General features: G+C 38.6%; 1 protein-coding gene across 1 annotated transcript in view; it reads left to right on the top strand.

Moving 5' to 3' along the window:
• NID1 (nidogen 1) overlaps positions 1-20336 on the top strand; it is a 43336-nt gene extending 23000 nt beyond the window's left edge. Inside the window, exons 13-20 of the mRNA XM_053972292.1 lie at positions 4933-5157; positions 5778-5950; positions 8316-8442; positions 13065-13236; positions 14032-14189; positions 15503-15626; positions 16909-17021; positions 18465-20336. Of these exons, the coding sequence (XP_053828267.1) occupies positions 4933-5157; positions 5778-5950; positions 8316-8442; positions 13065-13236; positions 14032-14189; positions 15503-15626; positions 16909-17021; positions 18465-18586 (1214 nt within the window). The 3' untranslated portion in view covers positions 18587-20336. The remainder of the gene's footprint in view (positions 1-4932; positions 5158-5777; positions 5951-8315; positions 8443-13064; positions 13237-14031; positions 14190-15502; positions 15627-16908; positions 17022-18464) is intronic.
• The last annotated feature ends 3930 nt before the right edge of the window (positions 20337-24266 follow it).

The raw sequence follows: 24266 nt of genomic DNA, 5'->3' as shown, positions 1-24266 counted from the left end.
TGAGTATATGTGATGATTTACTTAAGTAGGTGGGTTGTTTTGTTATTCTTAACACCTTTTCTTATGTAGTGGTTAGTGTGTCTACTCAACTGTTAAGCGCATGGTATTTTGTAGTTACTTTATTTCCTACTTATCCTGTGCACTTTTTCACTTTCTGTGCTCAATGCAATTGTCTTGAATAGGGGTTTTTCCATCACTCAATTTTAATAGCAGTAACAAAATATTTTTAAGAGTTTTGTATCTGCTGTTTTAGTGGGTGGAGCTCTGCCAGGCTTTGTTAGTCTTCATATATGCCTCACTGATATTTTTTTTTAATATGGTTTTGTATTACCAGTAAAAGACAGGCTTTAGAAATATGTGTATCAATTGTCTCTGCTCATTAAATGTTCTGAGCAGTAAAAAAAATCTGAGTAGATAAGAAGTCTCGCTTTTGCTGAATTGTGACTGAAGTACAAAATATCTGTGTTGCGAAGATAGTCTGCAGCAATGGCAGTGTTTACAACTTAGCAATTGCTCCCTTCTTAGAGTTAATAGAACAATAGCTGCCCTTGGGGTGTCATCTGTTGCTAAAGCTTTAGTGCTTCTAGAGTGGCTGGATCCATCAGTTAATCATTGCCAGGGACAGAAACAAACTATACTTTCTGAAGCCTCACAAAAGTAGTTTTGTTTACTCCAGCATTCAAGTTGCTTCAGAATGGAGATTACAGGGGAGCCTGTATTGTATTCAGCTGTAATTAGAGACCCTGTCTCCCACTTTTTACCCAATAAGGTTTTGATCTAATAAGTCTCAGTGTAGTAACTGAAGTGTTTCCTGGTTGTTAATAGCATGGAAAGTTTCATTCATCCAAATACTCAGTTCTTTTTGCTGTTCTCTGTTCCAAAACATATGTACAATTATTTGCTTGTTTGGTGTCTTTATTATTGCATGAAACCTACTGTTAAGTTTCAATGGCAACTCTTGAAACAAGTAGACTAACAAGAAAAAAGGATTTGAGTCACAGACATGGGAATGTCTGTAGGAGTGAAAGGGTAGGTTAATGAAAGAGTTAATGATGCTGGAATGTCCTGCTGCTCCGAGCTATTAAGGAAGTCTGTACTTCATTATTTCCTCACGCTTCATTTTTCCATTTCAAAAAAAACCAGATGTCTGAGTGTTTCTACCCCTGCAGACCCCAGACACTGTTTACTAAACAGTAACGAGAGACTGGATTCTTGGAACTAGGAACTGTTAAGAGCTATTCTCTGATCATCTGTGTGCAACTGGTTTCACATGAGAAATACACTTACCAGGACAAAACTGTAAGTGAGGAATTACAAAGGAAAATGAAGGGACAAAGGGAAGCTTTTTCATTTGGATTTTTAATTTTTTTTTTCTACACCATCTGAGGGGAGCAATTAAAAATGTCCATATAAGTCTTTGAATAAGAGATGTCCATACATCTCAGTTTCTCATCCTTTTACTCATCTTCCATCTTTTTTAAGAAAAGTCCATAAATCATTTTCTACATTGCTGCTACAAGAGCAATCCTCTATGGCTAAAAAATACCTTGAATGTTTGTATATGGCTTTAGTTTGGTTTTTTCTCCATTCTGTTTCTTTCTTCACATATGTGAAAAATGTGTACTTGTATGTTTTTCATTTCATCTTTCCATATTCAGGCTACTTCTGTTTTCATTTTTACAAATTCCATAATCTATTTCAGTGACTTTTAAATTCCAGATTTCTACTGGTAATTCATGAATCAACTGAAAAAAAGTGTTTAATACTCATCAAATACAAATTGATCCTTCTGAAGAAGGATCATTTAGCTGAAGTTCAGGATGCACCATTCTGTGTATCTAGTCTGACTTGTACTGTGTTCCACAGTCCACAAATTCTTCAGTGCACCTTAGTTCTCTGTTCTGCTCTACAGCTTCTGTCTTAAGAGTATTTTTCTGTACACTCATTCAGTTTCTCACTGTTTGTTTGAACTGTGGTTGCCAGAGCTGGATGCAGTATTTCTTGAATCACCTCCAAAGCCTCATACTTTTCTCTATGCCTGTATATTCCCTGTGCTGAATTCTTTTTTTATACCCTCTCACAATCCCTACAGCACTGAGTAGTGATGTGCTGATAGATTAATCTTTGAAATTACAACCCAAAAATGCTATCTTTAGAGGCTTGTCTACACAGTTTATTCCAAGAAGTATGATTTTATATTTACATCCTGTCCTCCTCATGTGGCCTGTTTCACTTCCCCAAATGATGCAACCTACGGTTGTATATCTTCCTCTGGATTCCAAATGATGGAATTAAATTTCTTAATAGGGAAATTTACAAGCAATACTAAGGTAATATGGGAATTTACCAAAGATACCACTACTTCATGACATCTGACTTCTGACTCAGATAATTTCTTTCAGTTTTTAATTATTTGCCAAATTAAGTGCTTAGTTTCCAGAATGAAACAGTTCTGTGGGCATAGAGTGCTGTAGGAAAACGCAAAGCTATTAGGTCTGTGTATTACCTTCAGCAGTCAAGCATCAACTGCAGCAAAATGCAATGGGGATGGGGTTTTACTTAATTTTACAGCAAATGATGATTGGTGATGTTCAAATGCATATACTGAAAAATACTGTAACTTGATCCTGCTGTTAATGTAAAGCTGATGTCCCCCCCCTTGTTTTTGTTTTCATCACCAACAATTACTAGGTCCTGCTTTTACTGGTTGTTTAATCTCTGACAGAATTAACTAATCCTGGTGTAACCATTTTTATCATCATTGACATGATCATTTGCCTAGCCTTTCAAATGTGGGTTTCAAGAATGGTGAGAACCTCCTGAAAATCAGGGCTAGTTATCCCTGTATATGGAGCCTTGAAACAGGTGTGGCTTGTTTTCCTTTTGCTACAATCAGGTGCAGTAGTAGATACAGCAGCACCATTATACCAGGTAGGTGTTATTTGCTCTTTTCACTACCAGTTGTATTTAACAGACTTTTTCTTCATGCCAATCAAAAGATCAGAGAACTCTCCTAATGCTAATTGTTCTGTATCTTTGAAGAGTCTTGACTGGATGAAATACTACAGTATTTATGTTAAAGGCATGCTTACTAAGAAACCACATTTAGGCTGCTATAGTGAAGGACATTTTCTGGCTCTTAGGTTTGTGTCTGGATGCTGGCTTAATAAGTAGCCCTTGTGCTGCCTCAGTATGTGCCCTTTCTTTCATACTCATTTTGCCTAGCTTGTGCTGTTAGCTCATCAGGGCAGGAAATGTGCTTTATTTTTTGTGTCAATCTCATCTTTCAAACTCTGCCATAGCTAGACTAATTGTGAACATTGTCTTGAAATTAGACCAGACATTAATATTTCAAGGCACCAACAACACTAATATATTTTATGTGTAACCACTGGATCCTATCTGGGAGAGTATACACCCTCCTTTCCATAATTTGTATAGAATATTGATTAAAAACCTGTAACCTGTTGGCATATACCCTATTTTTATGAGTTTCTGATGTGAAGAAGAAAAGGAACAGTTTCTAACTCTTTTCTTGTATCGTACTGAGGAGGAGTTAGCGTTTCTCAAAGCTGATAGGAATGAAATGATGAATTTTTTTCTGCATTGGACAAAAATATGTGTGGGGGGTAGTTTACCAATGCTCAGTGTTCCCCCTGCTTTCTCCTGTGAACAGTGCCTATAATGAGAGTTTAGAATAAAAAAACCTGTGGCAAAGCCATCTGTTTACTGGAATCAACATTTCTTTTACCTGCATACTGCATAGGACAGGGAATACATGAATACAAAATCTGAGACAGATAATGGAGGCTTTCCCACAGGGCCTGGTTTTGTAGGTTGATTCAAGGCTCTCCACCACCCACATTAAAACCGATGCCAGATACTGCAGTTGTTCAGTGAGCTGTTCTCCAGTCATTTATATTTCTCTAAATATGTCCAGGTGCATGAAACTTGTCCAAAGCTTTTGCTTGCATAACTGGTTTCAACATCAATAAAAACCTCCCTTCTTTTTACAGAACAGAGATTTACACCACAACAGTCTGTAGATGCATGGGATTAGGTTTTTGCTCAGCTGGGGTCAGTCTAGTCTGAGCCACACAAAACTAATCCTGTCCTAATCTTGGCAGTGTAAAAACAAGGAAAGGAGTGAATGGAAGTGTAGTGTTAAAGACTCTTCAGCAGACAGTTTGTGCTAAGTATTCCTAAATGTCTGTAGAACTCATTGACAGGGAAAGGATACTCTCCCATAATTACATCTTTCTCTCTCAGGGATCTCAAGTGTATGGTAAAACCAAGCCAGATTTCTTTGTCTGGAGTAGGAAATATATTATTTTTATTGTATTCTTTTAATTTCATTATGTTCTTTGGCTTCTAGAAGATATATTGATCCAGATGACTTTCCCTACTGCATGATAAATAATATAAGAAGATGTACATTTTAGTTCAGCCTATTTTGTAAAATTGAAACATAAAGAGCCAGATCCCTGAATGTCCTTCAGCAGCTGTAGGGTCTGTCTAATTAGTCACATTTTAAAGCCTGTGGATAATTGCCAGTGAGTAGAAGTCAGGGTCAAAAGTCAAACAGAATGTTCTTGCTCATCTGCTTCAAGGAGAGCAACCATGTTTTTCAGCTCCTGTTTATGACCTTTCAATGACAGAAGATGCAGGGGACCTGTTTGTTCCCTTTTAAACTAGGCAGTGAAAGATAAAATAAGTTTAAGGCACATATGTCACACTTACATAGGGCAGACTTGTTGAAGCTGTTCTGAAGTCACATGCCTTCAAAGTTTGGAACAGTGTCATGTTCTACTAGAGGTAAGAATTCTTATGTATAGGTGGTCAGCATATGTTAACTGTTAATGGACTGTAGTTATTCGCTAAAACAGAAATATTCACTGGGGTTTGTTTTGCTCTGTTCATTATTTTCCTCAGAAGTAGAAAAGACCAAATGCCAGCATGAACGTGAAGTAGCTCTTGGCAGCGGAGGTGCTTTCTTCCCGAGGGATATAAGAGTTGGTCACTTCATTCCCCAGTGTGATGAGCATGGGAATTACCTACCCACTCAGTGCCATACTGGCAGTGGATATTGCTGGTGTGTGGATAGGGATGGAAATGAGATTGATGGCACCAGAAGCGGTCCAGGAATTCGACCACCATGTAAGTGGCTGAAGCAGCTGTTTCTTGTGGGTATCTCAATCTGAGTGCACCATCTCCCCAATGGGGGCTTAGTCCTTCCATGAGATACAGCACTGACTTGGAGTAATGCAGATTTCTGCTGTCCCAGTGGTGGTATGTCTCATGCCCTTCAGTGATCTCAGCACACACTTTTCCTTCAGCCAGGGTATCTGGACAGCTGTGGTAAGCTTCTGAAAAAGAAAGTTTTCTAGCTTCTTCCTTGCCTTGAAACAGTGAGAGGCCCAGATAGTCTCTGCCCTCTGGGAGCTGTAACAGCTGACTTGCCTCAGGAAATGAAGGATGTTCCTTCCTATGTCTTCCTCACTTCAGCTGCAAAATAAGATAGATTTTTCTAAACATTTGAAGTAAAGAGCAATTACAGAGGCAAACATGAAAAGACCTATTATGTCAATTGCTCCTTCCCTGTCAGCCAAGGGGAAGATTTTCAGAAGCTTTCTGCATCTGATTATAGTTATTGATGTCTCCTTATAGGGCTGTTTCCTTCTAAGAAGTCTGACTGTAATTGTGTCTCTGCAAATAATGAGCCTTGTTGTGCTGTGCAAGCTAATTTTTTGCCCATCTGTTTCTTCTCTATTAACAAGGTCTGAGCACAGCCGTTCCCCCTGTTGTTGTTGGGCCCTCTGTTCGACCAGACACGGTACCTCTGCCACCAGGAACGCACTTGCTTTTTGCCCAAAGTGGTAAAATTGAACATGTTCCACTAGAGGGAAACAATATGAAGAAAAATGGTGCAAAAGCACTCTTGCATATTCCAGTAAGTAATTTACTATACTAAGTCCATGTTTTTTAGAAGATTCCTGAGAAAGATGAAGACTACTGTTTGTTTGCATACCTCAATAATTTAAGTTGAAAACACAATTTTTACTTTTCATTAAAATTTTAGTATCCCACCAATTTGATACTGAAAATTCCTGACCTGACTAGTCAAAAATCTTAAACCTAAGGTATGGAAAAAGTAATTATTTCCTTTTAAAGAATGGCACACAAAATCTAATCTCACGTGCCTCCAGCAGCTCTTCATATAAACTACTGTCTATTCACACTTCTGTTAACTTTCTGATTCTGGTATAAAAGTTTAGGAGACCTACAATATTAGTAGGTGGAGATTTTTTTTCCTTCTTTCCTTTTTTTCCATTCCTACTCCCTCAAAGTTTTTTCCTAAGTCTTAATCTATTCTTTATTGTAAAATGTAGGTGAACCCAATGAGAAGAATGGTGATGTCTGACTCCAATTCAGAGAGCTAAAGGATTTCTTTATTATAACTATGCTATAATACATTAATATACTATATAAAAGAAGATATTAAAAACTACATGCTACTTTCTCTCACTACCATATCTAACTACTATACAACTCATGACCTTCTCTTGAGAGTCCAGACACAGGTGGATCCAATTGGCCATCAGGCCCAAACAATCCACCATGATCCAACCAAGTGATCACTCCAGGTAAACAATTCTTTAAATACATTCCACAAGAGAAAAACAAAAAATAGAAATAGAAATAGTTTTCTCTTTCATTTCTCTCTGTACACCTTTATGAAAAATCCTGAAAGAGAGAGAAATGTACTTATCACAATTTCTGGGTTTTTTTCAGTCAGTTGTCTCCACTTGGCTACACATATATTTTTCTTTCTTTTTTTTTTTTTTTTTTTTTTTTTTCCTTCCTTCCTCATGTGTAAGCCCAATGGGTGGTAGATCTTTTTCCCATGCTTCTTACTACCGTCTTGAGAATCTTTTTTTCCAAGAAAATGAATTCCTGATACTGAGTATATTCCTGATACTCTCTTTTCCACCACCAGTGTCACGTGCCAGCCCTTTGCACTGGCAGTTTCATCACATTCATTTCTTTTGCCCAAGGCCTAGGATTTCTGGTTTCATTCCAGTGTTGCTTTATTTAGAATAGATGTCAATGTGAAGTAGCATGCTGATCTTTTTTTTTTTCTTATGTATTATACTGAGCAGTTAGTAAATCAAATACTGGCTAAATTACACAGACTCACGTCATTAAATAGTACCATAAATTGCTGTGATATAAGGGCAAAATCAAGGTTTTGTCCCTTATGTAAAGTGCTGCTGCAATAACATTTAAAAAAGTAACATGCTGTACAAAAAATGGTGTAATAAGGCTGAAGGTGACATGATTCTGAATACTTGTCACCTAGTCTCATTATGTACATGATCTAACTTTAATTAATTAGAAGTATTTTGAGGAAAGAACTTCCAGGAGGCAAGATGCAATTCTTTCTAGAAATTTCCAATTAAATGGAAACTTTCAGTCTCTGCTAGCATTGTTGACTTTGTGTTGTCTGTGTTGTGTATTAGCAAAATGGTGCCAGAGGTGTTTATACTGTTTTGCAACCCACAGAATTAATGTATAAGTGTATCTGTTTTAATTCGAAGCTGTGTTGCAAAAGCAGCAACAGTGACAAACTTGAGAATCTATGTGCAATTGTTGCTTTACCCTGATACTCCCTTTGATTTGCCTGGGGGAGTGAGTTTGAACTCTAAACTCAAACTCTAGTCCTGTCTTCTTTCTGCCTGAAAAATTGCATATAAATGTTTCTTGTTACTGAGAACATTGTTTCCACCACAATGATTTATGTAGTACTTGTTTAATCTAACTTTTATTTTAAAACCTTAATTGCTAGAGCTTTATGGATTGAAATGGTGCTACATAGGAAGTGTAGCCATAATGCATGACTTGTATGTCAGTGTAAGTCAGATTTGATGGAAGTCATTATTCCCCCTTAAAAGGAAAGAATGAGAGGAAAAAGGTACATTAAGGGGTGACACAGTAAAATGTCAGCATGAACTTTTTTTAGATGGGTATGCAGATGAAGCTGTAGAAGTCAAACTTTTCAGTACTAATATCTCCAATGCTTCTTTGAAATAATGGTGAATGATCTCTGCTACTTAAAAGGGACTTTTAACTGGAAGTATTTTTCTAAGATACTTGACAATGTTACCCAATGATTTTCTCGGCCTCTCCTCCTCATTTCCCACCTTTCCTCAAGAATTTTGTTCCTTCAGGCTTGAAACTTAAAAGCATAAATTAATGCTGCTGATGAGTAACTGTTATTTATCCTAAGCTGATCTAACTTGCCTGTTGTCCAACAGGACAAAGTTGTTATTGGAGTTGCTTATGACTGCGTGGACAAGATGGTTTATTGGACAGACATCAGCGGTCCTTCGATCAGCAGGGCCAGCCTGCATGGCGGGGAGCCAACAACCATAATCAAAACAGGTAACAGCACAAAAGTCTTTCTCTAGGAGTGGTATTAGACTTGGATTTAGTAATATGTACTTCCTAGGTATTGCCTGAGCTAAGAGTTGTGTTTATACATTAACATGGAAAACCATCAGAGGGTGTCTTTGATTTTTGTTCTGGAAAGCAAGTTAGGTGTTGGATAGCTGAGATTTTGTGACATGTAGTATTTTTTTTTTTCTCTCCTGAACTCTACCTATTAGCTGTCTGCTCTGCTGAGAAAGGACTGGTGAGCATGGAGGCTGTAAAGAACTCCTGCTCTCTCTTCCTTGGCTTGGGGATCAAACAGCTGAAGAATTGTTAGAAACCATTTCAGCTGTGGTTTTCCCGTGCCTGCTACTCAAGTGAGCATGGAAAGTGAGTAAAGCCACCTTGTTTGGTTTTTACCCTTTGTAGTTGTCCAAGGATTTGAGCATTATACTAGATGGTATTGTGGAGTTAGTGCTTATCCAGTTTTTATCTTCTTACATTCTTTCCTTCAAGACTGCTACTCACTGCAGTCCATGTTAATATTCATTAGAAGGGTTAAGTGCAAGCCCGTGCATCTTGAGTGTTAAACCCTTTTATTGAGTGGAAAGGGCTAAGGGGAAGGACAGGTTTAGAGAACAAAGTGACTGGTTGGGGGAGGTGTCATTAAAAAAAAAAAAACCACAGCAAAGATAGCTGGAGGCACATTTTAAACACTACTGCCCTCAAGATCCTAGAACACCTCTGAAGTTAAGATAGTGGAAGAGGTCACCTTTGCTTTGAATCCTTTGCAGACATTATTACAAAAACTTGTAATTATTTTAGAAAAATGATCAGCCAGGTATAAAACTCGACAATAAATTTGGTTTAGTTTTCTTTGGATGTGTAGAGAAGCACTGCCTGGACTTTGTGCTTTGGAATAGTCAGTTTGTGAGACTCCATTCTCTTAGGGACAGCAGATAGATAGGGTGGCTTGGATCCTACCATAGTCCTAGGAAGGAAAAAGGGAGAGCTTAAGGGCATCCCTAACCATTCCAGCAGTTATGGAGCTTCATATTTCTATACCACTTGATAGCTGAGGTATTTTGTAAGACTTCTTTTTCCATCCCAAAGTATTTAATGTGAAAAGGACTCTAACTTGTAGTGCAATCCTGTGCTTACCTGTGCAACTTAGAAACTTTGCAGGGAAAATATTTTTGCTTTGCACTATTAATGATTTTTTTTTTTCAAAATCTGCACTTTTAAAAATGGGGGAAATTACTATTGCTAAAAAAATTATATGGATATGAATGTCTGTCTAATGAGAGTGTGTGTAGGCATTAAAATTCTTGCAATTTATAAAATGCTGGAAAATTATTTGTGAAGGCTTTCAGCTAAATTTGATTGATTATTTAAGGTAATTCAAGGTGCTTCAATGCCACATGGAAACCTCATTAGTTTTATTTGCTATTAAAAATATTGTACGTATGAAGCTTTCTCAATAATTCTATTGGTTGCATAGGATGTGGATGCTTTTCCTGAAGAGACTGGGAGAGATGTTGCACTTTAATTTTTGTATGTTAATGGACGTTTCAATAAGGATTCAGATCAAAGTAATATTGAATATTCAGCATTTGAATGGGTATCTTCTGTGGGGGCCAAAACTGAAACTTTCAAATTTCAAACTTTGAAATTAAATAGGAAAATGCCTCCCCCTCAGAAGGCTTATGAGAATTTTTTTATTTTGTTTTGATCTTAGCCTTCTACCTCCTGTGAGCTCCAGCTGCTTTCTTCAGTTCTTGCATATTTTTGTGGAATGTACTACATTTTTGGTTGTTTTTTTTTTTTTAAAGCTCTTGTGATCCAAGTTGTGCTGCTTTGCAGAAACACTGTTTAATTGTGGAGCCCCATCCAGTTCTCCTTTATTCCCTGCAGCTGTGTAGGCTGTGGAGTCTTTCTCAGCCTTGCAGCTGTGGCAGTAGATTAGGAAGCAGAGCTTTCCTCTGCAGTAATTACTTAAAGTCTAATCAGCTGTACATGTCTATACAAACCTGCCCTCAGGGACAGAGCCTGTGACTGTATCAGGCTTGATGACAATATAGCAGGAACATATTTGTGCCTCTGGAAAGACTGGTGATAAATGAAGCTTTGAAATATTCCCTTACCCCTCCCTCCATGGGGGATAGTGTTTTCTGGCTTATTATCAACCACACAGAAGGGACATTTACTTTAGACTTCTCTAAGTCTTCTAACATATAGCTGACATAAGGAAATTGAAACAAGAAACTAGTCAGGGAGCAGGGGCTCTTGGGAATCAGTGACAGCAAATCTTTTGCCTGCTACTGTCTTCTGTTTCCTAAAAGACTCTGGGAGCTCCTCCATTACCATTTAGTCAATAATTTTCTGATCCCAGACACCGGGATTGTTGCCACTGGGGACTGTTGCCACCATCACCTCAAAAGGAGGCCACCCTCAGCAGACTCTGCCACTAGCAAGGAAAGAAGTAGGAACATTTGAGGATCTGAAGTATATGTGAGGTGGTTTCTTGCAGCTGACAGGATTAGCTCCACAGAAGCTAAGAGAAATAAAGGAGTAATGTGAAGTCAGTATATCTGAGTCAAAGTGTGCCCAAGAGCCTTCAGGGGGCGTAAAGAAATGCCTGATTAACATTTACTTTCTTGCCCATCACTCTTTCCATCCGGCCATGAGCTGTGAATCAGAAACAATGAAATACATCTTGTTTGTTCCTTTCCACCTCTTCAGCAATTAATATAAACTTAAAATGTCATGTGTGCAGATTAAGTGTAATCCACTTGAGTGGGAGAGCAGAGGATGCTTGAACTATTGTGCAGCTGTTACTCACAGCAACATCATAGTAGCAAAGCCTAGAGAGCCCTGTGTTCTAATGTCCTGAGCCTAATGCCTTTTCCCCAGAAAGGTTGCTTATGTCACATAATGTTTGTTTAATGGCTGTCAGTGAATAAACCTCATAATTAAAAGAAGGCTGACGGGCCACATTCCATTCAGTGTGTGGATCAGCATTTGAAAGGTGCTTTTTTTCAACATCTGGCTGGTTTAAAGGATCACTTTGCCTCTTTTGGGGAGTGACTGTGTATGTGTATTCTTTCCTCTTCTTTTGGAACTGAAATTGAATGAAAATAGACTTTTTTTTAATAACTTGTTTTTGGCTTCCTTAAATCCCTCATGGCCTGCCTGCTCTTTTTCAATGGAGCCATGAAAAAAACAGAGCAGTTTCTCATAGTGGCTGAATTAAGCTTTATACATGTTTTTTCTGCATCCTGCATCCAAGTTAGAAATTACTAATGCTAGAGCAGTAAGGTCATTATCTGCTATTTCCTGTTGCTTTTGGAATAACTGTCTGAGAAAAACTGTGCTCATACAGTGCTAAAATGTGTTCCAAAAAGAATAGCTCTGCGAAAACAAAGAACTGGATCTAGATTGCATCAGTTAGTTAATGTCATTGTCTCTAGCGTTTAGAGTAAGATTTTGTTTAATTGTTGCATCACTTAGCATAAATTAAGTTGTTAGAGGAATGCTGTGTATGCCAGTGCTGAGGAAGGAGAAATATTAAGGGTTGTAAAATCCATTTTATGGCCTTCTAAGTGTGGTAGAATAAAATTTTGACACTATCTGCTATTCCTTTTCTGTTGTAAACGCCTTCTATGTTTGCCCCTCCATGTACGATTTCTATATGTGGCGAGTTTGTTCTGCATGGAACTTTTCATTTTATGTCTTTATGATGATTTATTAAAGAAATATGGATATTGATCTAGCACCAATATCCAACTGTGACGGACAAAAACTCTCTTAACGGTTTAAAGTTAGAAAGTGTATGTTTATTGCGACGCCGGGCAGCGTGCGGGATAGCTCCCAAATACACACCGCGCCTTTCAAATGATTACAGAGTCCTTTTATCCACACAAGAATTGAATACCCAAAATACAAATACATATTCATCATTTTGGTACATCCCATTCCTCACTTCGTATGCTAATCATTTCAAAAGCTATTAAGCATGCGTAGCTTGTTCCTTGAAATGGGTCGGTGGTCCCTTTCATGGGGAGGGGTCCCAAAATGAGGAAGTAAAGGAAGTCTTCCTCATTCTGACCTTTCTACCTTTTCAATGCAAATATGACAAATGAACCTTGGTAGAACTCCCATTCCCTGTCTTCAATTGGTTTCAGAACAGAGGAGGCCCACAATTGTCTTATGTTCCTAAAAGCTATTTGTCATTTTCTATATTCTTCATTATAAACCCAGCTAACTAAACATTGTGTTGACAAGCAATCAATTATTAGTTAACTACTAACTCTTAACTTCATCAAGGCCTACTTACAGAGTCCTTTTATTTTAATTAACTCTAATAAGGCTTATCTCTAACTAAAATCTTAGCTCCTCTAAAATCTTTAAATCTCTTAAAGTTTATGTTTCAATGATAGTTTTGTGTATTTAAACTTTGAGGTAAAATGCATGTTCCTCTTCCAAGTGATATAAAGTAGTTTTTGTTGGATCACAGCCAGAACACTGAAGGAAAACTTCTCTCTTAAAGGTTATCCTTATGCAGCACTGAGGCTAATAGAGTGTATTGGGAATAAATATAATGCCTAGGAATGTTTTCCTCTGTTTTCCTGCAGACTTGGGAAGCCCTGAAGGGATAGCTGTAGATCATCTAGGTCGCAACATCTTCTGGACTGACTCTCAGCTGGATAGAATAGAAGTGGCCAGGCTGGATGGACGCCAGCGTCGCATCCTTTTTGACACTGGCTTGGTGAACCCCAGAGCAATTGTCATGGATCCTGTGAGAGGGTATGGATGTGTTGTCAAGAAACACATACAAAGCTTGATTTTATTTATCTGGTTATTTAATGATCTGTGTTCCACGCAGAACCCCAGTGATGGAGTAAGGCTCTGGGTTCAGGTCAAGCATCATGGATTGGGTTCAGGTCAAGCATCATGGGCTTCCATCTTATAGTAAATTCTGTGTGTGTGTGTTAAGGAGTAAACAACAAAGGTGCCATTAAGGGGCCCTGCGTATTCTCGGGCACAGAATGTACATCAAGGAAAAAAATCCTATCACTAAAAAACAGTTATTAATAGTAAAACATCAGAGAGTTAATGGCCCTCTCTGGGGATCTCTGCTGAGGATAAACTACTCCGATTCCATTGTGTGTTGCTTACACGGTACACTGAAAAGAAAAATATTGTTTCAAATGGGTCCCAAATGTATGCCAAATGCTCTTGCTTTAGCCTGAGCAGACATTGTGGGAAGTGAGATGAAGAACTCGAAATGTAGATGTAGATTTTGAATGGCCCTCAGAACTGTTGCAATATAGGTCTTTTTGGCTGGCATAAGCTAAACAATGGAAGGAAAGCATTTCTTCTTATGCCTGTGCTTGCTCCTTTTGTTTTTAATGGAAGTATATTTACTACATTTTTACTAAACTTTTTTGACTTCTATATCAAAGTGCAGTATGGCCCTTCTTATTTATTTAGATGATTTAGGGGCTGTGTATTACTTTTGTGTTCTTAGCATTTTCTTAATTACAACAGTCTTTTGAGAGAAGTCCCTGTCTCAACTCCAGCCTCTTTCTTCTTCCTAAGAAACTTGTACTGGACTGACTGGAACAGAGAAGCTCCTAAAATTGAAACTTCGTACATGGATGGCACAAACAGAAGAATTCTTGTTAAAGACGATCTTGGGTTACCAAATGGACTGACATTTGATCCTTATTCCTCAATGCTGTGCTGGGTAGATGCAGGTAAAGGAGGGCTAAAATATTTCTTCATAATAGTAGTAGTGTAAGTGTGTCCAGTCCTGAAATTATGCAGAGCCATAGCTTTTGGCTTTAATGATTTATTCATCGCTATTCAAATGAGACTGTGTGCAAGCTGAAGGATTTCAATTCTAATCACAAAACTTTCTAGGAATGCAACAGATTTATATCTGTGTGTCTTGTATGTGGCTGTTTTTTAGGTAGTGCTTAGGGCATTGAAGAAGTTGTTAGTTTAAGACTAGGGAAAACCACACATTTATCTAATATGCCTTACAGAATGTCATCCTGGCACTATTGTTTTAAGGCCTGTAACCTGAGGCCAAGTCTGGCTTACATTTGACTGAAGCAAGGCTTGAAAAAGCAATGCACCCAAAAGATCAAGGGATCAAAGTTCTGCCACAAATCCTTTGTTAGTTTTGTGACAGTGGATGGGGGAGGAAGTGTGCTTTTAAATCTCATTTAATTTTTATCTTTTGGCATCTTGCAGTCTTTCACCGTGTAGACTCTGTCAGGGATATCTTCCTGTGGAGGTGCTTTTACACTTCAAATCACCTTTCAAATTTTGGATAAATTTAAATGGCCAGGCTCTCTTTTTTCACTGTAAAACACTTTCTCCAATCTTCAAATGTATCTCCTTCTGCTATCTCTAGTTACTTTCTCTCTCTTCCTGTCTTGTTCTCACATTTGCATCTTCTCCTTTTTTGGTCTAATTCTGAAACACATTACTTAGGAAAAACCTACAGGTTTTTACATTTATTAGCAGTGTTCCCAGCCTGCAGTGGCTTTGATGCTAGACCTTTTTGCACCTATTTGCATCTATGAGTTAGATGTTCTTTCTGCAGTCTCACATTCATGACCCAACCCAGCAAACATTTCAGGAACATGCTCACCAAACAAACTTTGCAAAAATGTCTTCCAGAGGAGGTGGAACCAGTTAATGGCTGAAGTATCCCTCCAGAATGGAGGTGGCCTTCTGTCAGTGTCAGCCTTTCCACACCAACCTGAGGATTCTGGAATCCATAGCAGGAATCTCAGCTTGTGAGCATTGGCCATGGCAGCCTGGGACATCTGTGTTTCTTTAACTTCGGTGATGTGCTGAGTAGCATTAGCATCAGTGTATTTATCCATTCAATTTTTGGCACATGCACACATGTGACAAGGAGGAAGGCTTTGACTAAGCAGCACACTGAAAGATTTCCAGGACTTTCCACCCTGTTCATGCTTGCATATTTGTCTTTAATCCCTGATGAGAGCTCTCTTGTTCTGATTCAAAGGCTTAATTGTTTCACTACATCCAGGTACCAAGAGGCTGGAATGTATGAACACTAATCAGCTTGGTAGACGAAAGATTGTTGAAGGTATTCAGTATCCTTTTGGTGTTACAAGCTATGGGAAGAATTTATACTATACAGACTGGAGAAGGTACGTTATCTGCTAAAGCAATTACGGAGTACTTTCATCTTTTTTTTCTCCCTGGTAGAAACTGAAGTATACACTGCATTTTTCATGCCTGACCTCTCACACATTCCTGTTTTGTTGCTTTCCTGGCAATAGCTGATGGAGGGTGGAGTGGATATGTAGAGTTGACCTATTAATGCTGCCAGTAAATGCTGAGTTTTCACTTTTTAGCATAGTGATTTGTCCTTGAATAAAATGCTTTTAACACTGTACATTCTTGGGAAAAGAGTAGGCAGTAACTTGTTTCTCTTACAGCAGCTGCATCGTAGAGGGCAGACATTTCATCACTCTTGGCTTTCTATGCCCTATATTATATGAATGTTCAATCAAAAATAAGGAAAAAAATAGTGTTCATCATCTTGATGACACTTCTTTTATTGCAAATGCTCTAAAATGTTGCCATATGAACAAGACTTAGAGGTTTACTTTAACTTCTGGAAAAAAAAATCCCTTCCCTGCATTTTAAAGTAAATATTTTTACTTGATGTAAATGGCTTTATGAGCTCTATCAGCAAACTGTTACCCAAATGCCTCCATCAATTGCAGCAGCAGTAGCTATTACTGTGTGTGAGAATTTCCAAGTTAGAAACTAACATCTGGGAAGTGCTATTCTAGAACAGGTTTGAGGAGCAGCATGCTACAGGTCCTTTTATACTTAGGAAGGAAGGATTGCTTATGACTAGCTATATTCTGTCTGGAGATCCTTTTATACTGGATTATCCTTTTATACTTGATTGTCCTTTTATACTTAGGAAGGATTGCTTCTGACTAGCTATATTCCTTCTGGAGATGAGGCTCCACCTAAAACACTTCATTGTCCATAATTTTTATGCTTAATAGCTGCAATGTCAGCTATACCACAATACTTGTCAGAGGGGCAGAATGTGAAAAATGTGCCAAAACTACCAACACATGCATCCCTCCTGTAGAGGGACATTGTCCTGTACTTGAAGTACCTTCAAAATTATTAAGGCTTCTCCCTGATAAATTTCTTAGCTGCCTAGAGTGAAAGTCATAACATACTAGGTTTGTCCAGGAAAGGTGATGTCTTGGGGGATTTTACTTCTGGTATCTCTTCCTAATTGTAAAAAAGAAGCAACTTCAAATTTTCTCCACTTTTGGTTTTGTTTTGTTTGTTTGATTGGTTGGTTGGGGTTTTTTGGGAGGCTTCTTGTTGTGTTGTTTTGTTTTCCCCTATACTTTCACCTTCATCTCACTTCTGTCTATTTTCTTCTGCATGTGGCAGGGATGCCGTTGTAGCAGTGGATCACACAATTTCATTAGAAAATGATAACTTCCAGCCTCACAAGCACTCACGACTCTACGGAATCACCACAGCCTTTGCCCAGTGCCCAGGAGGTAATCCAGATGACTCCTGAGTTTTTCCAGCTGTGTAACACCTTACTGTCTAAATTAACTTAGTAGCAGCTCCCATTTATAAGCTGCTAACTGAATTGGGTAGTGAAGATTTGGGTTAGTGCTTAGATTTCTGTTTAGTAAGAAATTAAAAGTCCCCTAGTTTCTTTTCCATAAAAGTTTTAGTTGCCACATGAAACCAAAACTGGAGGGGGGGACGATGCCTGTTCTGCCCTTTGTAAAAGCATGTGTATGATTAAGGTGGCCATCTGACCTGGCAGAAATGCTAATGTATCATCTTCTAAATTGAATGCTATATTCATAGCTAGGGCCTTATTCACTTATTAAGTTTAAACTACAGAAATAGTATGGTCTTCCAGATGTTCTTAATGACATCCAGTGTTTTTCAAAATGGAATGTTCAGAAAACAGCAGGTGGTAGAGTGTCTGGACTGAGCTTCTGTTGAATGTGAAGTTTTCCAGATATGCTATTGAAAAGAGGAAGAGAGGAAGTTGATACCCTTGAAATATAATTTGTTTTTTGTGAAGCAGTTATGTGTGTTCTTGGCAAATCACAGGAGAAGCATTTGCTGTTTTTTATTCCAATATGGCTGGAATTACAGGAGTTGTGCTATTTTTACTTTGGGACTATAAAAACTCCTTAGGATAGTTTCTCTTCAAATTACTTAATATATGCAATAAAATACAATTTAGTGGAAGTTTTTGCTCAGAGCTTAAAAATACATACAAATGTCATAATTAAGAAATCAGTTATATTGCTATTACTAGTTAATTCACTGATCTATTTTGGTAGGCAGTGTAAAATTTAACAATATTGTGTGCTCTGAGTATATGCTTATACCTATAATATTCAGAATATTGGTGTAATTTCTTTCTGTGTCATGTCTGTTTCAAGTGGTTTTCTGGATGGGTGCCTTTCCTCTCTGATCCACTGCTTCTGGCACTGGCTTCTCCTTCATTTCACTCTTTAATATTAACACTTTCCCAAACACCCAATTTATTTGTGTTTGTTTTCATGGATCATTCCTCTGTCTTTGTGCAGTTGATATTTGAAGATGTTCTGTAGCATTTTGTACATTGTCCCCACATTGCACTTCTCTATTTACTCACTCGCTTCTCTTCATTCTAATATCTGTGACCATGTGGTCAGTTTATGAAGGGGATTTTAGGAACAGCCCACTTGATCCATGTTGTGTCTTTCACTCTGATATCTTGATCTTTCTTTCATGTGAATGTCAAGTTGACACAAGGGATACGGTGACTCTTATCTCCCCAAAGCATAGTTTTCTTCCACTCCTAATCTCATTATGGCTTGTTTCCCTAGTGTAGCCATAAATCTTAACGTCTTTTGTACGTGTCTCTTTCAGATTTTTTTTGTGGGTTTGCATTTGTTTTTCTCTCAGGTTTTTCATCTCTTTTTTTCCAGGACATAACTACTGTACGGTGAATAATGGTGGCTGTACTCACCTCTGCTTGGCTACCCCGGGAGGCCGTACTTGCCGCTGCCCTGACAACACAGTTGGAGTAGATTGTATAGATAGAAACTGAGCATTAAAATAATCCTTAGAGCAGCAGACACCTTTTGGAAATGTGCTGTAAACAATTCACTCCTATCAACACAATCAGGCCCTTAAGATAAGTGCTCCATGCTGCTGACAGCAAGCCACAATGCACACATGCGGACACACATACATGCACATACAGACACAGGCAGAGGCTGTTTTTGTAGCAGTTAAGTAAGACAGAACTGCCCAGGTTGGGTCCAACTTCAGCTTATTCCTTCTAAAATTATCTCTTTGCTTTTAAAGGTAAATGTGGACGCCTTAGTTGCATCTGCCCCAGACAAGGAGGATGTGTCTCTTGGCAAAATTGAAGTAACAAAACATAGAACAGAGTAAAGAGAATGGAACTACTCAAATCCTGAGACTGAATTGTACCTTGGAGTGAGCAGCAGTTTTCTGCAGAAGTGGTATGCTTTGCCCATCATACATGTGGCTGGGCTTATCTCTAGCTGAGAAAAAATCAGGGGGTCCCAAGGATGAACAGATGAGGGGGAATACCCAGTAACAGCACATATTTACTGCCCAGCCACATTCCTTCTCACTACCAGTCCTTCCACTTCAAAAACTTGAATCTCAGCTTTTGACTTCTATACTACAGAAGTATTTTATCCATGTGTTGTAAGGATTATAATTCTCACCCTGGCTCATGTGATCCTTTCCTACAGCACATGATTTGTTATAGATAATCAACATCGTTTAGTGGATATATTTGAAATTTTTGTTAGGTTTTAAGAGATTTATCTTTCTTCTGTTTGAGGTGGATTCCTGAGTAGTTCCCTAAAATCCACTTTAAAAAATTTAGATATTTTGAACAATTGCTGATAGGCCATCAAAGAATGGATGTTGACTCATCGAGAGACAAGTGGTTCTAAAGAGATAGTCACATTTGTTTTCTGAGAGGCTTTAAAAGAGTATTTCTATGTTTGATTCTATAAGCCTCAATGTGGTCTCTGAATTCTATCTTAGCAATCTTTCTTCTTTAGCAAACCATGCTATGCCTTTTTGTAGACCATAAGAAACCATGGCAATTAAAAGCTGATTTTCAGGAAGCTCACCTCTGGTTTGGTGCTTAAAAGAAAAAAATATAGTGAAATCCATTTATGTGCCAGTGTTCAGTAACAGGAAAAATGGTGTTCTGAAAATCAAAGTGAAGTTGATGTTTTCATCATCACCAGTAAGTTTGGAGAGGGAAAATCTAAATGCATACTTATGTCAAATTAGCAGAATAAATCTGGAAGTGAAGTTTGGTTTCCCCACTGTGTGTTGGGAAGGAAGCTTGTGTGCAAATCAACCTGTGGCAGAGCAAAACAGGGCTTGTGAGGCTCCTGCATGAGCACATTTCACTGTGTGTCCTGATCAGAGCAGTAAGCTAACATCCCCATTTCCTCAATTCCTCTTCAGACACAATGGTGACAGTTTTAAACAGAGTCAATTCTGAGTCTTAACTGTGTGACATCTTCCTCTTTAATTGTATATTTATCATAAAATAACAAAACATATAAACGTTTTAAAGATCTTTTTGTATAACTTTTTATAACTCTTAATTCATTCTATTCATACACTTAATCAGGTATGTCTTACTGTAAATATCAAAAATTTGTTGAAATGAAGGTGCTTGATAACTCTTTCTCCAGAAGTATTCACATATCTGGTGAAATATTAAAGTTTACACTCTGTATAGGTATCTACAGTATAGTCAATAAAAATGGTTGGTTTTTATTTTCTATAAAAAAGAATGTCATGCCTGCAGAAGGAAATGATATGTGGTGTCTCAAATATATTTTCTTGTTGTGTTCTGGGTTTTACCTAACTACTATCTAGTGATGGTACTTCTCTTCCAAGATGCACCATCACAGGGGGAAAAAAACACTGTTGGGGCTTAGTATTCTGGAAGCAGTGGGATAGTTCAAAACAAATACATATTCGAGTGCTTGAAGAACACAGTGCTTTCTCTGTTTTGGCTGAATCTTTTTGCTGGTTGTAAATTCTTGTTTACCTTTGTCAAGTAAGCATAATTCAGTTATCCTGTACTTCAGACTTCTAACTATGAAAATATAGAACAAGGACAAGAATAAAAAGGGGTAGAATTTATCCCTATGGTGAAAAATACCCTGTTACTGGGTTTCTGAGTGCTAGAGTGCTTTGCAAGGAGAATACTACTGGAATCCAAAGGGTAGCATCTGGAGTTACAGCAGGAGATTGTTGGTGATCTGTTCTGGGGTCTGCGCATGGAATTGGACTGTATGCATTGTTTTATGGGTGGTTTTTTTGTTTGTTTGTTTGTATTTTGTTTGGGGTTTTTGTTTGTTTTTTTTTTTTTTAATTGAATTAACACAATGTTCCTCTTCATGCATTATGATGGTTAACTTACTAAACACCAGTCAGCAGAGTATTACTGTGGACTAAGTTTTTAGACTGAGGAACTCAGGTATCATATCTGGGAGTAGGTAGCAGTAAACAAGGGGAAGCTTCAGCAGATCCATGTCAGTCGTGTAGATGTGGCAGTTTGCAAAACCTTCAAAGTTTGCACAACTTCACCATACCAGTTCCTAGAAATGAGTAACTTTTAAAAAGCTCTAGCATAATGTTTTGTTTCTCAGCCAATGCTTGTTGCTAACTTCAACTGTTGTAGCTAAATGCCAGTGTGCAGCAAGGCGAAAGCTGTTCCCTCAGAGAAGGGAGGCCAGTGGAAGCTGAGGCTTTTCCAGCCATGGACCAGTTCCACTGTACCCCAAGTGAGGCTGACAGTGCCAGTGAGGGTAGCTGGGTTCAGTCCAGGGACCAGAACACCAAGGAAATCTGCAGTGGAAAGAGTAGGTCTGATGTCAAGCTGGGAAACTGAGTCAGGATCATGGATTGTAATCAGGTTTGGGCATAGTGACCAGGATCAGTGATTGCCAGCCAAGTGCACAGTGGTGAGGCAGGCCCACAGCCACACTGGGATGTTGGCCACGACCTGAATCAATGGGGTGTCTGGCTGTGGCACAGCTCAGGCAAGGAGCAGGGTGAGAGGCCCAGCTTTAAAGCAGCGTTTAACAGCAGAGAAAAAGGATTTGATGAGAACCCCCAACAGAGCTGTTGGAGGATGAACCTCTGCTGAAGTTCCCTCAAGTTTTCTTCACACTTTTTGTTAACTGGCTGGTCTTTAATAGCCAGCTAAGTTGCTAGTGCTTGGGTGGTCTTTGTGTGATGGCACTCCTGTAACTGTTTGCTTTCTCATTGAATCTTGTTAAATCTTTAACATTTTGTTAAAAATGATCAGTGGTGTTGAGTTCCTTATTTTAATCACAGTCTGGCCAGGAATGTCAACTTCTGATGACATATTTAGCATTATACAATTGAGGATATTCTTCCTGTGTCTATCATGTTTTTCCTCTTCAAAGTTCACAAGTATTTTGGATGCTGAAAATGTGAATTTTCAGTTTCCTTCTTCTAACCCAGAGAGTTAATGGTATCTTTCTATAAGATGGGGTTTTGTCCTGCTGACCTGGGTCTAATTCACCTATTCTGTCTTTTTTCTAACTGATGCTTGTTCAACTGTTCTAGACTCATCTCAGGAGCCAGTAAATTTCAAGTATATTTTTTACATTATGTTCCAGGTTAAAGAGATAATGGAAAATATGATATTATTTTTTATTATTATAGGCTGGGACTGGTAGTCATATCAGTCTCTGGTTGAACTGCAGTCTCTGTGTAACTGCAGTTCATGGGTTTTTTGCTACAAAAATCTGTAGATTCCCAGGTTTTCCAGGAATGAAGAACAATTATTTAAATGTTTAAAGAAAAGACAAAATACTTCCTAGAGCTATTACTGAGGTAAGTTAAATGTTTTCTTAAATGTCTGTTCAGATCCTCCAGCACACATGAAAATAGTTACTGGTAAGATTATTAATGATGTTTAGCAATCTTGTAATAAGTAGCAAAATAGTGAAACTACTGAAAGTAGGGATGGCTTCCTTTGGCTTAATTGGATGGTTTGGCTACCTTTCGATCTGAAGGGTGTTTGAAAACCCCAACTTTACTCACTTTTTACTTGCAAATAACCTTCCTCACAGTGAAAATCCAGTGTGGCTTTCTGAAGCTCAACATCCTGACCAGTGTGTTGTTCCAGGCTGACAAACTGCTTACTCTGCAGTTATCCACTAGCACAGTTTTGTCACAACATATTAGATTTTTAACTTGCTGGCATATGATTAAGAATGACAGATGATTACTAGATAATAATGGCCCTGCCATGGCAGTGTCACAATGCATCAGTTTAACCTATGGTTAAATGAAAACTGGAGGGGGGGGGAGGGAGTTGTGTAGTATTTCATAATGTATTCCTTGGAGAATTTTCTGGGGAAGAAAAAACCAAAAAAAACAACAACAACAAAAAACACAACAACCAAAAAAACCAAACCAAAACAACAACAACAAAAAAACCACAATAACAAAAACAAACAAAGCCAACAGGATGTGAAACACATATGGCTATATGGAATACAGTTGTGAGAAGACCCATGCTTGGCCTGTCTGTAAGAATGAAGTATTACCTCCAGAACCCGAGTCCCCAGCTGGGGACGTGGCAGGAGATTGTTCATGAACTGACTGAATCACTTTCTTTGTTTAAATTCTTGTCTAATTGAAGTGTGTCCTTTTATCTTATTTATAAGTTTAGGACAGCATGGCAGTAAAATTGGTGAAAGGTCACTATATTGCATCCTACAAATGTACATATTGATGACTCTGGAGTTTTGCTTGACACACAAAAAGCTAAGCTGGCAGTGGAATGCAGTGAGTGACCTTCCCTGCTGCTTCGTGGCAAAGCAGATGGGACTGCAGTAACTTAGTGGGGTTTTTGACCAGAAGGATTCTGGACCTGATGAATGGGGACAAATTGTCATTACCACAAATAACCAAGATATGCTGTGTTTCAGCCTTTGGCTTCTTAGTCTTCAGTATTCACCAGAATCCATGTGGTTTGTGGTGGTGTGTTGCTCACTCCAAGCAGGCAGCGTTTCCTACTCTGTGGGGTGTCTGGAACACACAGGAAGCACACAGAGGAGCTGTGTAGTGCAGGGCCTTTGGCATGAGGAAATTGGTAGGCTGTACAGATGTCAGTGGCCCATGGCACATGGTGCCTCTGGGTCTTACCCAGTAACTTGCACAGCAGCATTGGGGAAATCTTCCCAGGAATTTCCCAGGGTTATAGTGAAATGGAAAATGTTGTGTAAGGAAGCTGAAGATTTTATGGCAGTGGATGCAGAAGTGTGTGAAGTCTGGGAGGTGGGGTAAGCAATTAGCAAGATGTTGGTTGTACTGTCTATTTGAGGTCTTCAGTCAGTTCAGCAGGGTACTGCTGGGTGGGAGACTAAGAGGCAGAGTAACTGTCACACTGGATTTCAGAAACCTTTCCAGTCTCTTCCTTTCCCACTAGAACCATACTATCCCAGGCATTGTTGGTTCCAGATCCTGTTCTGTTTGAGCGCAAAACCCAAGAGCAGGAGGTTTCGTTTTTCACATCTCTGTTCCCTGCTTTATGCGGGTAAGACACCTAACCAGATAAGCCAGACAACAGTAATAGTCCATCCAGCTCCCAACCAGAGGGAGAGCAGGCTGCTAAGCATAACTTTCCTCATTTCTGACACAGCTCCAGACACCCTGGTGAGCCACTGCTGGCATTT

This window comes from Vidua macroura, chromosome 3, assembly GCF_024509145.1.
Source record: "Vidua macroura isolate BioBank_ID:100142 chromosome 3, ASM2450914v1, whole genome shotgun sequence".
Classification (NCBI taxonomy): domain Eukaryota; kingdom Metazoa; phylum Chordata; class Aves; order Passeriformes; family Viduidae; genus Vidua; species Vidua macroura.
Note: the sequence above shows the minus strand (reverse complement) of the source record. Positions and strands in the feature narration are given on the sequence as shown.